General features: G+C 42.5%; 1 protein-coding gene across 1 annotated transcript in view; it reads right to left on the reverse strand.

Annotated features, from left to right (window-relative positions):
• Nucleotides 1-18796, reverse strand: part of LOC137058526 (collagen alpha-1(XXV) chain) — an 800473-nt gene that overhangs the window by 75080 nt on the left and 706597 nt on the right. Inside the window, exons 27-30 of the mRNA XM_067431845.1 lie at nt 15623-15673; nt 15049-15075; nt 14331-14411; nt 12689-12742 (exon numbers count right to left, since the gene is read on the reverse strand). Of these exons, the coding sequence (XP_067287946.1) occupies nt 12689-12742; nt 14331-14411; nt 15049-15075; nt 15623-15673 (213 nt within the window). The remainder of the gene's footprint in view (nt 1-12688; nt 12743-14330; nt 14412-15048; nt 15076-15622; nt 15674-18796) is intronic.

Genomic DNA, 18796 nt, shown 5'->3' on the forward strand with positions numbered 1-18796 from the left:
GGGCACATTTTAAACTTGCGCTTCAGAGAGTGAGTCGCAAACGCAAAACGCAAACTCACGTATCTGCAACTGAAAAGCCCAAAGTTGATTTCAGTTCAGTATGTTAACAGCTGCTATTTTCTCAAACATTTTAGTCACTGTTAAGTGCTAAAACTAAACTGCAGTCTATAATATTAAAACTGTTTCTGTGAAAAAGAAGGAAACGTCTTTACAGCACATTTTTAATATTATCAAAACCTGTAAGAACGAAGGAATCTTCTTTCAGTGTGATAAGATATTAATTTGAACGAAATTCTTAATTTCATCTTTGAAAGGCTTTATTCATGTATCGTTAGTTAATTGATTGCATCGGTGTATCAGTTAAAACTAAGCGATCTCACTCCTTTAAGGCTAAACTTTGGCATAGCTAACCAAAGACATACCTTTTGCAAATCAATCAGAAAAACTGCTTGCCAGTGTCCGATTGATATGTAAATGGAAGTCATTTTTAACCTTGATCAAGTTTAAATTTGTAACAGATAGTTCTGTTTAATTAGTTTGCATGTGCGCGTATGGTAAAAGAAACCCGCCCACACATTCTTTGTGCTACAATTTGACACAAATGAGATTTGAAAACGTATTCTTTCCTCACTGGTGATTGATGCAGAGATTTGTGTTTCCTTCGTCGAACTCAAATTTAAATCACCCTTTGAATGGTGTCATAATACCTCTGACTAAACACCAGAGGGCAGCCTGTCAGGTGCTCAGCACCTCTCAAATTACACACCCTACCCACCTGCTTTGTGTGAACTCCACTGTGCCATCTGGTGGGCACCTGCGGATGTTTCTTTCCTTCCCTCTAGCTTGTTTGTCAAAGTGAACTCTCTTTTCCCGTTATTTTATTTGTGTTCTATTATTTTATTTTCCTATTTTGCTGACTTCTCAAAATTATTTGAATCTGGTTTAAACAAAGTTTCAAATTGAATTTAAATTAAGTTCTTGTTTCAGCCATTGATGTTACTTGGTGGAAACACGCCCCTCTGTGACATTATCGGCTGAGTCAGCTTTTCCCCTTTCCTCCGGTTGTGTCAATTTCAACTATTTTGCTTTTATTTTCCCTTTTAGTTATTTTTATTTATCTTTTTTATCATTAATCTCATTTGGTACCATTCTAGTACTCTGCACTTATTTAGATTTTAGTTTAAACAAGTTTCACGTTTCAGCCTGTGATAGCCACTTATCAGTAGCACGCCCACCCACTGGGTGTCCTTGTATAGGCTGACTCCCCCCTCTCTTCTCCTTTGGATCTATTTTTGAATAGATTAATTTCTATTTTTCCCCTTTTTCAAGGATGTTCTGATAATTACGAATATTATCATCATTATTTTGTGCTTTTAGCACTATTTGGTAAATAATCTTTTACATATCTTAGTTTACTTAACTATTCAAAATTGGTTTAACCTGTTAAGCTGATTTCTAAATTTTGAAAAAATCCTAAGAAATGTATACTCAGACTAAAACAAATACAGTTTGTAAATCCTTTGCACTAAAAGCATAATTATGGTCTCATTTGAAAGCAGACACCTGGCAGTTTACTGTAAAGTCAAAATGATAACATTTTTTATAATAAAAAAAAGCTATAATAAGCTTCAAAGTTTTGTAAAGTTATTAGAAATGTATTTGTATGAAATATCTTTATGAAAATAAAATTGAAGTGGGCCTTGGAGAAATCTAGAAATGCACTACAGCTAAAGCCACAAGTCTGACCATGTTATATTTCAGATCTGAAGATGATCAGTCTAAAACTCTGAATTTTATTAAACGTTTTACAAGATCGTTTCATGTGATTTTATTTTGAGATATCTCTAAAATATCAACTGATGTTTATTGCCATGTCTTCTCAGCTTTCATTCTCTATTTTGCCTCTATTGTTTAGAGGTGCAAACTGCCCCATTCAGTTTGTCTCCCCGGCACACATTCACACTTCTGCGGACTGGTTATGGCTCCAATTATTATTCTTTTGTCTGCATTATAATTATTAACGATTCTCTATTCAAACTGTTCTATTCAAACCTCATTTCTAAATCAAACCTCTCACTTTACCCTCACTGAGACTCTATTGAATGCATTTCGTCCAAATAAGCATTTCAGTAGTTTTACATTTAGAAAATGTTCATAAAAATAAAGTATTTACTCAGTGGCAGGTGCATCTAGGGCAAGCTAGCATGTTAGCTTAGCACACCAGCAAAACAACAATTTATACGATTAAAATCATGTTTTATTCAAAACTTGCTTCATATCACTTTATAATTTATAAGTCGAGTGTTTTATATAACAATATGTGATCTCATGTAGCTTCGGGTCAAAAAATCTGACAGAAAATATACAATGCTAAAAGCTATGTGGAATAGCATTGCATTATAAATATCATCTATTATGAAACCACCCAACATGGCATAAAGAACACAGACCAACCATATATTGCCGCGATTGTGTGTTTATTGTCTTAAAACGTGTCTATCTGCATAAAATAGTGATCTAACGATCGCTAGAAAGCTGTTTTGATCATGTCCGATACTTCCTGAATGTCACATGGTGTGTCTGTCCTTCATGTGTTCCACATGGGGTGAATTTTCAGTAGTACAGCTTTCCAGCGCCCTCCGGCTGCCAGAATGAATTGAAAACACAGCATATCACAGTATACTGCGCTCATAATCACACATCCGCGGATTTTGGATAAAGATTGAATACTTCTCTGTATAGAAATTTGACTCAAACATGTGAGAATCTATCAATATTTCTCCACATCTGCACACATTTGAAGTAAAAGCCCTGAGGGAAGTTGTTTTGTCGAGTGTCTTCATGACGACCAAAGAGGAGTTTTTTATGAATGGGAGCAAATGACGCGCATATTACAATCAAAAGGTAGCGACGCCCAAGATCATATTCATAACTCCTGGCACATATTAACACATTACGGTCATTATAAGAATTTGAGAATAAAACAGAGGTAACAAAATTAAACTTTAGTCTTAGATCTTTTTAATGATGTATAGTTTGTCAAGGTAATTACTTACATCTGATAGTAATTTTGAGCTAATTTAAGCAAAGAGAGTTTCAGCACGTCCTCGTCCTCGTGACGGTTATCAGGTTAAACAAGTTTAAGCTTAAGCTGACGCTACGTTTCACTTGTTTAGCCATTTGTGTACTTACAGGTAGTACTCCCTCAAGTGCTCGGTGGTGAAGCGACGGTTATCTTCTGGTTGGGTTTCGGTGAGTGGAGTCACCTGGTCGGCGTAACTGGCACTGGTCTGTGTGTGAATCTCGGACACCTCTGTCCTCGTACCATTGGCGGCGGCACAAAGCCGACATCAGCAATTCGGGCACTCCAGGGAGAGGTCAACAAGCCCAGCTGACCACAAGGGCAATTTTGGTTAATTACTCTGAGCTGTTCGGACTCCGAAAGAGTCTCAGAGGAAACCCAATTTTGACCCTGCAGTCTGGCCGTTGACTCGCCTCACCTGAGTGCTACCCAGTTGTGCTAAAAGTCACACAGTGTTTGAGAGGGCGCACCGTGGTACCAGGGTGACGAGGATCCGAGAACACCGCAGTCGAGCGTCCATGGACCGCCGGTGAGATTGACCTCACCACCGATTCCCACCTGAGATGACCCCAATTCACTCCAGGCATAAGAGACGGTAAAGCCCATTCATTTTTGCAAGCCTCAGAATATAGAGATTCTCAGTCATTTAAGTGTTTGGCCCAGCCTTTGTGTCCTAAGCCGTAGTATCCCCCTAGGCTTTATACCTCAACAGCGCCTCCCACTCGCTTGGCCCTGTCATAAACCCTAGCAGCGGTAGCTTAGACCTTTCCCCTCTCTATCTCTTCCTATATTCTCATTTTTCAGTCATTTTGTTTGGCTGTATTTGTTTTCTCTGTTGTTTTGTTTCTTCCAGTTCACCACAAGACAAAACCTGTGAGAGCCATCAAGAAAAGCTGAATAATAGATTGACGATCAAACAAGCCAGCGTCAGTAAATGACCCAGGGCTACCACACCATCAAAATTGTTATTTAAAGCCGACACCGCACAGCACAAATCGGCCCCACCTGGCCACTTACAGCCTAGACGATAGGCGCCTGGCCTAAATTTAACTAACTGTCTGCACCCGTTAGTCAAAATTACACACACAAATTGAGTAGTCACAAATCTCTGTAACCCGCTAACCCCTACACGAACTTGCATTGGCCTCTTTTGTGTTGTCTTTCTCTTGCCTATAGTAAGCCAGTATGTCCCGTTCATCCAGCCCCACTGCCCACTGAGATCACGTTGAGACCTGGTTGATCGCCATGACGACTGCATTCCTGCCTAAAGCCACCAGTGACCTGCCGCACCTGAGCCAAGAACAGCTGGATGACGACTTGAACTGGCTAATGGCCCACGATCCAACCCAGAACTACAATCACAAAGAATAGGCCAAGATCGTCGGGGGCCTCACTACCAACCTCATTGTCCAGACACGACTCAGTGAAAAGAGCAACGCCCATCTGGAGCAAGAAGCAACAGTGCGGAAACTCCAGGCTGAGGAGGCCTGGTGGCACCAAGCCCATGCACAAAGTCATCTAGATCAACTACTCCTCGAGACCCAGGACCGGCGCAAGAGAGCGATTGAAACGGACCCACAGCTTCAGGAGGAAGTGGAGAGACTTCCAAAATGCCCTGGCAGAGCTTCGTTTAGAGACAGCGCACAGAGAGCAGTTGGAGAGAGAATCCCAAAGAGGAACTTCAGGAAAAACTCCAACGAGGTGAAGCTCTCCTAGCAAGAGCAGCATTTGAACTGAAAGAAAGGGATGGCAAGGCCAAAGCCTGTGAGAACCACTTGCAAACAGCACTTACCAAGATCCAAGATTTAGTTAAACAAAAGACTATTTAAACAAAGAACTTGAAAATCTTCAGAGAGAACTGAAGTATGTTTATAGACTGCCAAGTGACCAGAAAGGGGAAACACACACCACAGTTTCCCCTAACAAGTGGGCCTAGGCCTCCCCGTCAAGAGTTCAAAGCTCAAAAGGGGGGTGAAAGCCCACTGCTCAATTCACCACCGTCCCCAGCATGTAGCATGTCCACCCAACAGCTACGGGACTTAGCCCATAAAGCTTATGGCAAGTAAAAGACTGTTTCTGAAAAGACTGTGAGAAACCAACAATTTGTCCTGTCTCTGACCACCATTCAGAGCTGGCTCTAGAGGGCGCCCAACAACACCACAGTGACCAACTCTTTAACAGAGATGTGTCAAGAATGTTCCAAGCCAGCAGAGAGCAGCACAACGCTCTGAGGCGCTCTGAAAGATTCTGCGACAAGCCACGCCCGTCTAACCACCCGAAAGGTGGAGCCATGTGGGATGCAAGCCGGCGGGCCCAGAAATGGACGACCTTCATCGGCCAGAGCACCCAGCCCAGACAGCCAGCAGCAGAACAACTCGCGACACGCCCTGAGCAAACCCAAGTCTGAGCACTCAGCAGATCAAAACAGTGCAGCCTCGTCTGAGACAGCAGAGATCCTGCGGATTCTGAAAGAACTCCTTCCAAAGAAACCCCCCAAAGGAGACAAAAAGGACAAGCCAGACTCCTTATGACTAAATGTAAGGCCTGTCTCTGACACCCTTCCTAACGGCCCTCTGACTGAACCGAGCACTGCTCACCAGCCACAGTCCCCAGAACCAGAGACTTAATCAACAAGTGACAGCGTCACTCAATCACCACAGCTGGCAGCTGCATTTCCTGATCAACACCAGTCATCACGCCAGCAACCAAAACTCCAAGGTACCAGAAAGGGCTGTTTTGGTTGTCTGCCTCCTAAAGAGCCACACGAGACCATCCCTAACTGTGTGTCGATCACCACACAAACCCCAGAACCAAGACTCCTGGGAAACCTGATCGAAAAGGGAGTGGCCAGAAAACTCGATCTAGCCATCACATTGGAGAACGAGGTGAGACTTGAAGCCCTAGTCGACACTGGAGCTGATCTCACTTTGGTGTCACCCCAACTCTTTGACAGACTCCGAACTGAAGCTAAGTGACAAAATTGAACTCTAAAAGCCCAGAAATGTGAGCTAAATGTGCACTCATACAGCCAAAATGAGATCCAACTTGAACAGATAGCTCCCATTCATCTAACGATTGGTCTTATGAGTCTGGTACACCCTGTGTACATCTTACCAAAGGACACGTACCTGCATCTCGTCGGCAAAGATCTGCTAGATTGCTTTGAGCCCTTATTGGACTTCAGACAGCTGAAGATTTGGGCTCAAGTGTGAGAACCTCTGCCTCTCCAGCCACCCAGATCATTAATGTAGTAGAAATGTGAAATTATTTATGAATTTGGTGCCCTCTAGACTGAGAAAAGACCGAAAATGTATTTTTGTCTCATGGGGATGAAAGACTACAATTCCCAGAATGCTTCGCTGCTCTGTGAGGCCATTCCCAAAGCCACCACTACCGGTTTACCGTCCAAGAGGTCATGGTAGGTGGCGATAGTGGCCACATAAATCTTAGGGTGGAAGGAGACAGCCTTCGATCCAACCCTTCTTAGAGATATGAGAGCACAGACCCGATTGGGCATTTCCAGGGGTCTTCTAGGCGGGAAGAACACCAACTGACGAAGAGGTTCCACTTCAACGCATCGGCCTGTCTCGTGGACTCGGCCCGAGCGGAAGTGATGGTAGCCACCACCGGAGATGGTAGGGTACTCAAACCTGCCGTGTCCCATCCAGGAGCCACACGTGGAGGCTCCAAGATCGGGACGCTGGTGCCACAGGGTGCCCCGTCTCTGAGAGAGGAGATCCTGTCTCAGAGGAATCGGCCAGGGAGCGGCTGTCGCAAGGAGTACTAGTTCTGGAAACAGGTCCGGCCGTGCCAAAACGGAGCGACCAACATGACCTGGTCCTTGTCCTCCCTGACCTTGCACAAACACGTGCAAGAAGGCTCACTGGGGGAACGCATATTCCGTAGGCCCTGCAGCCAGGTGTGCGCCAGTGCATCCGTGCCAAGCGTGCCCTCGGTCAGGGAATGGTACAGGCTGCAATGGGACGAGTCGTGGGAGGCAACAGATCTACCTGATCTGCTGGACCGACTGGGGATTGAGTCTCCACTCCCCAGGGATTGGCTGAATCCGTGAGAGCTCGTCGGCTGCACGGTTCAGGATCCCCGGGATATTTACAGCATGAAGGGACCTCAGGCACTTCTGACTCCATAATACGAGATGGCGGGCGAGTTGGGACATGCAGCTGGAGAGTAGACCGCCCTGGTGGTTGATATACGCTACAACGGCCGTGTTGTCCGACCTGACTAGTACGTGTTGACCCTTCAGCAACGCTAGGAAGCGGTGCAGGGTGACTGTACTGCCAGCAACTCGAGAAAATTGACATGCAGAGCATGACATGCTCTGTCCAGGAGCCCGCGGCCGCACGTCCATTGCACATGGCACCCCAACCTGTAGTGGAAGCATCTGTTGACACAACAACATGCCTGGAAGCTCGTTCTAAGGGCACACCTGCCCGTAGAAAACTGAGGTTTGACCACTGGGTGAATGTCTGTCTGCAGGTCCGAGTCACTGGGACCTTGAGCGTGCCAGACTGCCATGCCCATCTCGGAACTCGATCGCGAAGCCAGTGCTGAAGCGGTCTCATATGAAGCAATCCGAGCGCCGTCACCGCGGCTGCGGATGCCATATGCCCCAGGAACCTCTGAAAAAATTCAGTGGAACCGCACTCTTGCTCTCTATCTGGCGGAGGCAAGACAGCAGTGACTGCGCGTGCTCCTTTTGTAAGCTGCATGCACATTGCGACCGAGTTGATCTCCATACCGAGAAAAGAGATCCTCCACGCGGGGCAGAGTTGCTCTTCTCCCAGTTGACCCGAAAGTCCAGACAGGCTAAGTGGTGGAGATCCAGGTGTCTGTGTTCGCACACCCGCTCCCGAGAGTGTGAGTATGAGCCAGTATGAGCCAGTCGTCGAGATAGTTCAGGACGCGAACCCCTTGCTGCCTAAGTGGTGCAAGGGCTGCCTCGCCAATCTTCGTGAAGACGCGAGGGGACAGAGCTAGCCCGAATGGGAGTACAGCATACAGCATACCCGCCCCTCGAACGCAAACAGCAGGAACGATCTGTGTTGCGGAAGGATGGACACACGGAAGTATGCATCCTTCAGGTCAATCGCTGCAAACCAATCGTATGGACGAACGCATTCAAAAAGGCGTTACGCAGTCAACATCCCAAACGGAAGCCTGAGAAGGGATCGGTTCAGGACGCGAAGGTCCAGGATTGGCCGTAACCCACCGGATTCTTCGGTAGAATGAAGTAAGGGCTGTAGATGCCAGACTTCATCTCGGCTGGAGGGACGAGCTTGATCGCGCCCTTCGCCAGCAGGGTAGCGATCTCCGCACGCATGACAGGGGCATCGGGCCCTACCATGGTGAACCGGACACCCCGGAAGCAAGGAGGAGCTCTCGCGAACTGAATCGCGTAGCCGAGCCTGATGGTCCACGTGACCCAGTGGGACAGTCCCGGCAGCTGAAGCCACGCTCCCAGGAAGTGTACCAACTGGGTCATACAGAGCACCGGCGTACCCTCGGTGAGGCAGCGAGGCAGTGTTACCAGCCCGGACTCGGGTGGCATAGCGGCCCGGTGTCGGGGCACTGGTAACGACTGCGCCCTGACAGAGGAGACCAGGGAAGGAATCGCGTTCCACTGGGGTCTGCTCTGCGAGGGGGCTGGTGACAGAGAGGGACGAGAGCGGCGTGGCCCGGGGGCGGTGCGCACTGCCGTCACCGGTCTCTGGGTGCTAAATGGTCAGACCCCAAATCAGGCCACAGGCTCAGCACATAGCACATGAATTCTGTTGACATTATAATACAGTAGTCATCATTAACTAAGCATTAGCTTCTCATGCCTTCATCATGTTTGTGGCCCCTCAACTAAAGTGGTGACATGGTCCTTTGAAACAACGATGAATGTGTTATTAATGATGGCATTGTGAAATGACATGGATATGTACATGAAAGTTCAAGCCTTTACACACAGTTATCCGTAAGCTTTTTCATAGTTTAATGTGAGGTTCTGTACCTCACATTAAACTATGAAAAAGCTTACGGATAAGTATTAAAGTCGATAAATTCAAGTTCACGTAAACTCTTCCCTCCCTCTTCTGCGGCGTCACGTTATGACAGTCAACACGATGATGATTCAATATTCCTGATATTATACTTAAAATAGTTTACAGAAAAGGCTTAACAAACTATTGCATAGATAAGCTATATTAAGCCTACAGTACCCAAGTGTTACCAATTAAATAAGTAGATAAAATAATCACTTTGCTCCGCCGGCCACACCGTTTCCATGAATGCCTGAGGCTTCAGCTGCGAGCTGAGCTGTGATTGCGACCCCATCCACCATGTGCGAGTTAAAAACATTCGGAAATGGCTCCCTCTGCTGGCTGTAGTCTTTAGCGTCTGGCCAAACATTTTACAGATGACGCAAATCAATGATATTTGCGTCACCGGAGTAATTTTTCCAGAAATAAAATTCATAAATAACTCGTCTCAGTGGGATATGAGAGGGGGGAGCACGATCATTCGAATATACTCCAGGGTTTCTACTGATAGAAAGCCATATGCTAATCACTGAAGTAACCCTTTAACGGATGAAACATTGGACTTGATATCACTTTGGATCAACCGCGCAGTTGTTCGAATGATTGCTTGTTTCTGGGATTCCTCATCATTTTCTTGTTCACTGAAATAAGATATAATATATGTATAATTTGTCATGTCTTCCTTCATGACATTGTCACTATGTCATGGAGGCCTTCCCCTTCATTGAAATGTACTTTTTCCTGGTACTGTTTTCTCAATTATTATATCATGTTATGCGCAAATCAGAAAATTTGATTTCTCAGTTAATGACCCCTTTAAAGTAGTCAAGGATGAATTGTCTTTGCACAAAATGGTATGCACTATGCTGCCAACAACATTACAATAAGGCATGTAATTTCAAATGTCAGTATTCTCTTCCACCATCTTCTGAAACGCTGAAAATTGAGAATTTAGTTTTGCTGGGTTTAGTGTAATGCCACATTTATACTCAAAAACATCTAGATGATGCATTATATACACTCCCCTAAAGGATCTAAATTGAATGTGTTTGACCCCCTTTTGCCTTCAGAACTTCCTTAATTCTACGTGGCATTGATTCAACAAGGTGCTGAAAGCATTCTTTAGAAATGTTGGCTCATTTTGATAGGATAGCATCTTGCAGTTAATGGAGATTTGTGGGATGCACATCGGGGGCACAAAGCTCCTGTAGGAATATGTATATCCCAGCAGTGAGTCGACACAACAAAGCATTCCAGAGACCCCCCTCTCCAAACCCAATCGTAAAACTGATCAAGGATGCCCAAACAGCCCAGCCAAGGATGCCCAACATCTCCCCCTTTACCTGCGTTATCTCAAAACCAGCACAAGGACAAGATGAGTCACATGAAGTGTTTCCTCTTTGTTCTACAAGCGTAACAGTTGTTACAACCTCATGAAGATGGGACTTATTTATTACCGACAGACAGAGTCACTAAAAGCTTTTCGAAGGTTCAAAATCTACACAAACTTAAGACAGACACCTCGTCGCACCCCTACCTTCGCGACCAGCACATTCCAAAGGCTCTTTGAACATCACACAAAGACCTCACACCAATGCAGACATGAGTAAACATAAACCATAGATTCAATAACATGAATTAATCCAACCAACGGCGCCTTAAACATATACTCAGGTATTATGTATATTTTCATGTAACTTGTAAAGTTTCTCTGTACGCGAGACATGTATCATATATGAATCTTTACTATCTTCCACTGCCATCATGGGAATAGCAAGCTGTTTGATGTCTATGTGACGGATAAATGATTCTCATAATTTTGATGCAAGGTAAATTTGTGTAAAATGTACTGTGATCACAATAGGAAAGTTGGTTTCTTAGAAGTGTTTAAACCTGTCATCATGTCCTGACAGTACAATATGAGACAGATAGTCTGTGAAAAAATCAAGCTCCTCTGGCTCCTCCCAGTGGTCCTATTTTCATTTGCAGAAATACACCACTCCTGGTAAGAATCAACCAATCAGAGCCAGGAGGAGTGTCTTAGCAGTGTCAATGAAGCTTGTGCCCGCTGATCACAACCCCCTCTCATGTAAAACCAATAATATCTGTCTGCAGAGCCGCAGAGCCGCAGTTTTGCCCCAGCCGCAGTTTTGCCCGCGCATGCGCAGTTTCACAACAGCTGATACATTTGATTTTTAAATCTTAATTCTGTCCTAAAGCTATCTATTGATTATTGTTGCTCCTACTATTTTTTTGCATCTGCTGTTACCCAGAGGCCTTCAGGCTCCTTTACTGATATAAAACAATCCTGTCATGAACCCTTAAATGTTTCTTTTACGTTTTTTTCTCCTAAAACGATTAGCCTGGTATAATAAACACACAATGTATTTAAAAAAAAAAAAAAACTTTCGAATAGACATTTCAAAGTTTTTATAATTATTAAATTATTAGTCTAAAGTCAAGATAAATAATTCCTCAAGTTGATTAATTCTGCCTGGGGTAAATGCATAAACCAGAACACACACACACACACAAAAAACATACTTTTAAAAAGGCTGAAAGAGTGAGCATATTATTTTATACAATATACAAATTAAATTTATATTAATTTATTACATTTACAATTTACATTAGGCCTATTTTACCATTAAAGTTGATCACTAACTTATAACTATAAAATCAAACAAGTGCAATAAATAAATAAAATTGTAGTTTTATTCCCACCCAGTGCCGTAACATGCATCTCAAAGTCATAAGACCCTCACGATGCAGTGTGCATGCGGGGTCAGAACTGCTGAGGTAAAACTGTGGTTGGGGTAAAACTGTGGCTCTGCGGCTAGTCAGACCCTTCTCTGCACAGCACGTACAGGCGTTTAAATTCTAGATTACCGGTTGCTTATGGTGAACAAACAATCTAAACAGCCAATTCCTTGAGTGGCACATGGTCATAAAATAAAGATGGGTAAACAGAAAAAAGACAGATAACGATGATATGCTATAACAATGTTGCTATGTGGGGGTAGCTCGGAGGACACTGCGTGCAGGCAGGAAAGGCCTGCATGATCAAAGTAGAAGTCACCGCAAAACCATGGCAGTCAGTAAAGCATGAAGCAAAACAAAAAGGCAAAGATATCTTGTTTGCCCAGGAGTTTTAAACAGGCCCCAAGGTCCCTCCTTGGGGTGTCTCCGGCCAATGAGATACTGTCGTGGGCGGGTGTCCTGCCCACTTCTCCTATTCATGCATATTATTAGTGTAATGTCCGATTAACAAACTTTTTTTTACAAAACTTACCTACTGCAGATTTAAGGATACTCAATACTAAAAAAAGCTGAGAAACCTTTTTATTAGAATTATTTTAGGGTTAGGTTTTTTTTCCCCCATATATGCAGCTGCCTAATATTGAACAGCACCTTTTATATAATCTAGGTGTATAATAGTTTCCTGATTTGTTTAATTACACACAATTATCCAGTTAAGACAACAAACATTAAAAACCTAAATAAAATAAAACTAGATATATTTTTTTAAAAATAAAATAAAATAAATAAAATAAAAACATACTCTATCTCCCTTTGGACCTGCTGGACCAGGAGCCCCGACTGGTCCATCCATACCCTATAAATAAGAGAGTGTATAAAGTTTGGCATATGCTTTTATAAAAAAAAAAAAAAAAACTTGCATGTCAACACAGTTCACTGCCACAAGTTTGACAAGTGAGCTCCTCATGTTTATATTTTACTCAGACATTATCTTAAGCAAATAATCATGCAAATTTCAAAATAAATACATGAATGAGCATAAATAATAAATGGAATGTTAATGGATGAGTGAGTGTTAAATCTGAGTTAAGGGGGGGGGGGGGGTGAAACACTCAGTTTCAGTGACTCTCATGTCAATCTTGAGTACCTATAGAGTAGTATTGCATCCTTCTTATCTCCGAAAAGTCTTTAGTTTTATTATATTTATAAAAGAAATATGCGCTGTACCGAATCTTTCCGGAAAAAAACGAGCGCCTGGAGACGTATCGTGTGGGCGGAGCTAAAGAATGACGAGCGCAAAGCGGTGACGTCCTCAAGCGTGGAGAAGCCCATCGCTATCGATCTCAGCTAATACAGAATCAAATTCGGAGGCTGAAATAAATTGAACAGGTGAAACAGCAACACAGGACGTCAGTCTCTGTGGTATGTACTGTATTTAGTGGCCTGTCAACATTTGTGTGTGTTTACTCGCAGTTTATGAGGACATGATTCGGTTTATGGACTATTGTATGCGACTTAGCAGTAGCAAGCAAAATGGTTTTGCACGTCAGACTAGTGTAACTTTATACATAGAACAACAATGAAGTCCGTTAGCGCATTTGAATGACGAAGCACGCGATCATGTCGTTTACTGATGTTTACTCACGATAGCCAAGAGCACAGACATTTGAAGCAGTTTTTTACTCACCGGCTGCTTCCAAAGCAGGACCGAACCTTTATCGCTGGGACTGCTCCGTCAAAAACACACTTCTTTGGTATGATTTGGTAAAGTCCTGACAGCAGTGAACGGTGGAGATCCACTTTTAGACGCGACTGAAGCGATGTTGTGAAGCTTCCCGTCATTTCTGCGTTCAAATCGGTTCAAATGCTGCACCGCCTTCCTTAAATGCTGTGCTGAAGCGTTGAAGTTGCTCAACGTCACTCATAGGAATAAACTGGAGCGCGGCGCGACCATAGGGCACATCAGAAGTGTTTACGGATGACTGGATCTGCACCTTGAAAGAGTGTTTATGAGCGTGCATTTCCTCTCTCGCTCTAGTCACGTGCGCACGCACCCTACCGGGAGAAGAGCCCGTATGGCCCATACAAGGACCTTCCGCTCTTACTAACGTCAACCCGAGCCATTTTCGAAAAAAAACCTCCAACAACCTGCCATCCAAGCCAGATGCTCCCTGTGCATTTATGGAAGTATGAATGGAGGTTTGAAAAGTGCAATTAGTAAATGATGAGTGAACAGGACAAAACTTAACAGCTGTTAAAGATAAATAGACGTTTAACTAACACACAAAGTTTAAGGGGCAGCAAATCCGGCTTGGTTATCTCCCCATGTCACGTAAATGAAAACAGCAAACAAATGCACGGTGGGGAATGTGGTAAAGGTTAGATGATGTCAAAATAATTGGTGATTAAGTACTAAGATCCATGCATGGCTGTTGTGTACTTACAGGGAGACCCAGGGGTCCTCTGTCACCCTTATACCCAGTCTCCCCTCGCAGTCCCTTGAGGCCGTGCAACCCTGGTTCCCCCTAAATAGACGAGTACAGACAACAGTTTAGGGAATGCTCTGTAATATTTACACAGAAGCATCTTGTCTTTTGATTTCTGGAAAAATAGCACAGATTGAAATCCTCCTAAATAAATTGTACCTGATAGTCTACAAAAACTTGGATGACTACAGGGACTAAAACATTTTGAAACAAAGTCAAAGTGACAAGGAAGACCTGCTGCAATTCTCAAAATATTCAATATGTCAGTATTCCACAAGGAAGGGTGGTAATTCAGAAAGGCAATAACTTGAAATTAATTGGTCACTTTAAATGGGGAACACATATTAACAATTGACTTTGACTATTGTCTCAATAAACTTCTAATTTACTGTTTACTAACAGTTAATAAGGTAGTTTTTGTTGCGTTTAAATTGAGATATTGGGTAGGAATAAGCAATGTAGATTAAGATCATGCAGAATAAGGCATTATTGTGTGCTTTTTAAGTAATAAACAGCCAATATCCTTTTAATATGTGTGTTAATAATCAACTAGTTAACAACAAGAATTGAACCCTAAATTAAAGTGTTACCAATTAATTCATTAGCAATAAAGTGTAGGCCAAGGCATGGCTGTGACACAGATATCAGCTATAGCACATATATGCTAATGACGTACCTTTGGGCCAGGGAATCCATGAGGACCCTGCACAACAAAACACAGCATTAACACACACACACACACACACACACACACACACACACACACACACACACACACACACACACACACACACACACACACATACACACGTCTTGTTTCCATGTTTTATGGGGACTTTCCATAGGCGTAATGGATTTCATACTGTACAAACTGGACATCCTATCCCCCTACACTGCCCCTGCCCCTAAACCTACCCATCACAGGAAACATTCTGCATTTTTACTTTCTCAAAAAAACTCCTTCTGTGTTATTTATAAGATGTTTTCCTCATGGGGACCTAAAAATGTCCCCACAAGGACAAGGATTTCGGATATTGCCATCTTTGTGGGGACATTTTGTCTCCATAACGTAGGGATTACCAGGTCACACACACACACACACACACACACACACACACACACACACACACACACACACACACACACACACACACACACACACACACACACACACACACACAATATGCCAGTGGGGTAAAAATAGATTATCTTATATAAAATTTCTGTTGTGGAAAGCATCTTTTACTTACCATGGGTCCAGGTGGTCCATGAGGACCAGGTACTCCAGGGGGCCCAATAATCTATCAATGTGAGATAAAATGTCAGATAAAAATGGCATAACTGAAATATGCACGGAAGATATGAGGGACAGCAGGGCATAAAGATGGAGAAGCTGTTTAAGAAATCTGCCATCTAAAAAATGATCGTGATTTTAACGGTGTAAGGTTGTAATATTCTACGGTTAAAAACTGTTATTTGGTAAACAGAAAGTTTCCATAGGAAACAGTACAGGTTCAATGTAAAATCCCAACAGAATATTATTAGAAACCCAAAACATATATTTTTTTGTTTAATTCACAACTTTTGTAAACTGTTAAACAGAATATTGTGTTATATTTGCAACAATATGTGATTATAATAAAAATTTTTTGTTAAACCTACAAATATTGGTATCAAAAACAGAGAAATACTGTGATACTGTAAAAACATTTTTTTAATTTGATATGCAAATATTGTAAAAATTTAAGTTTTAGTCAGTTGTTCTTAGAAACGTAAGTCATTTTAAAGTTTATGCACTTTAAAAAATGTCTAAACATCTATTTGAATTGCATATAAATGTTCCATGCATTTTGATTATGTAATTTTGACAAACAAATTAATAAACTTAATGAAAATCTTATTTGTAAATCATACATAAATGAAACAGGTAAGATTCTCAGATGAGAAGCTCACTACTTAGTTAAAGTACCAGTTGTTAATTGAACCAGTTTTGAAGTTAATGAGATAATTAAGAGATGATTGAACATTAATGATGAACACCTGATGATAACAATCAGAATCACTAAAGGAAAGAGAAACACAAACAACTGACTTCAGCCACAGCTTAAGATGAAATCAACAGAAGATGAAAGAAGACATTAAATCTCTGAAGATCTCAGCAGAGGATTAAACAACTCCACAAACAGCATTACCAGCGTCATGCATTACTAACCAGACTCACTTTATTTGTGTAATTTATGTTTTAATGAAAATAATAGTTTTATTTGAAGTCACCATGATGGTGAACAGTATTTTCTTTAGTTGGGCTCTTGACCCTTGACTCTAACATTAGTTTTCTGACTGCTTTAATTGTGTTTATTGCACTATTGTTATGGCATGGAAAGCAAAGCAAAAACATAGTAAGGTGTTTCGGCTTTTTGTTCACGATGCTATAATCATCATCTAGTGATCACTGGTCTTGTTCAGAGTCTAAGGTCCTTGTTTATGTGTGTGTTAATTTTGTTTTATTCATAATAGTGGCCAACTGGCTATTGCATTCTACAGCATGAGTTTCAGCAACATTGTGACAATCTAATACTATGCAGAGTGAAAAAAAAGTGCGCATAAGGTTTTAATCTATGGCAGTTGTTAGACACAAACAGATATCGAGGATTAGTGTATGAATCTCAACAATGGTGACAATCAAGGAAAAGCTTCATGCTGCAGTGCATGCTGGGTACCACCAATCAAAACTCTCCCATGAGTCCCAGCATGCATTGCGGCATAAATAAATTATGCATCTGAATTGATAATTTTTCTTTGATTCTTACTATTTTTTTTAAACTTTTGCTGTTTTTCTTGTGACGTTTTATAGTAGCTTGTTTCATGTTAAGAGTAGATGTTTATCTGAATTTTTTGTGATTTGTTTGTCACCATTGTAGAGATACATACACTGATTCTTGATGTCTGTGTGTGTCTAAATAATGCTGTAATTTAAAACTTTTTTATAAATCTTCATTTTGTTAGATTATGACAACCATACTGGTTATCGTACTGTCAACCACATGGGTCATAACCAGAGCATGAGAATCTGAATGAGCTCAGTGATTCAACCACTACATGATGATTATATAATCATCATTAAAGAGCCAAATCACCTGGCCATGTTTCTTTCTTGGCTTTCCATGCTGTAACAAAAGTGCTTTATAAACTCAGAAAGCCAGAAAAGTAATGTGAAAGAGACAAGGGTCAAGAGCCCAACTAAAGAAAATACTGTTCACCATCATGGTGACTTCATACAAAACTATTATTTTAATTAAAACAGAAATTACACAAATAAAGTCAGTCTGGTTAGTAATGTGTGACGCTGGTAATGCTGTTTGTGGAGTTGTTTAATCCTCTGCTGAGATCTCCAGAGATTTAATGTCTTCTTTTATCTTCAGTTGATTTCATCTAAAGCTGTGGCTGAAGTCAGTTGTAGTTCTTGTGTTTCTCTTTCCTTCAGTGATTCTGCTCATTATCATCAGTTGTTCACCAATAATGCTCAATCATCACTGAATTATCTAATTAACATCCACTCTGCCTTAATGGTACTTTAACTTAGTAGTGAGCACACACATGAACACCTGGAAGTGTTAATTTAACATGAGCATTTTTCTGTGTGCTTTTCCATAATTTTTAACTGTTTAATTTACGTATAACATCTCGGTTACGTATTTAAACCTCGTTCCCTGAAGGAGGGAACGGAGACGTATGAGAACTGAACCGACGAATGGGATCTTACTTAAGAGACCAATCCTACTTCGAGTGTTTAAAAACGAGCCAATTAAATTTGGCATGCAATCCACACATTCCACGCTCCGCCCCACAGCACGGGTATAAAACAGGAAGTGGAATGGTAGATCAGCGCTTTTCCTGCTGAAGAGCCGACTAGTGACTGGACTCCCAGCGGAAGCACAGCACCTGGCGACGGGACATACGTCTCCGTTCCCTCCTTCAGGGAACGAGGGTTACATACGTAACCGAGACGTTCCCTTTCAGTCGGTCACGTTCGACGTACATCAGAACTAAACCGACGAATGGGATCCCTATTGAAAACACCAGGATGCTGGCCCTTCCAGTGTCCTGCTTGAGCACACTGTACCATCTAGTTTGGTACGGAAGTCTGGGCTCCAAGCAGGGAGGTCACTGCTGTTTCTGCAAGACCCACTCAGAATGACTATTGGATACCGCTGAGAAAGCGTGCCCGTCTAGGGAGATGGAACGCTGCAGACCACGGCCCCAGAGGGCATGGTGGTAGAGTACACATAAGGACTAGCCTACTGGGTAGTGCAACATATGGCAGTCTCTGGGGTGGTTCCAACCTAATTGTAGGGGGGAAAGAACACGCCTAGAGACGACAGAGCGGGCTCTGTCCAGGGAAAGACACGGGGCTAGCCCGAAGG

This window comes from Pseudorasbora parva, chromosome 1, assembly GCF_024679245.1.
Source record: "Pseudorasbora parva isolate DD20220531a chromosome 1, ASM2467924v1, whole genome shotgun sequence".
Taxonomy (NCBI): Eukaryota; Metazoa; Chordata; class Actinopteri; order Cypriniformes; family Gobionidae; genus Pseudorasbora; species Pseudorasbora parva.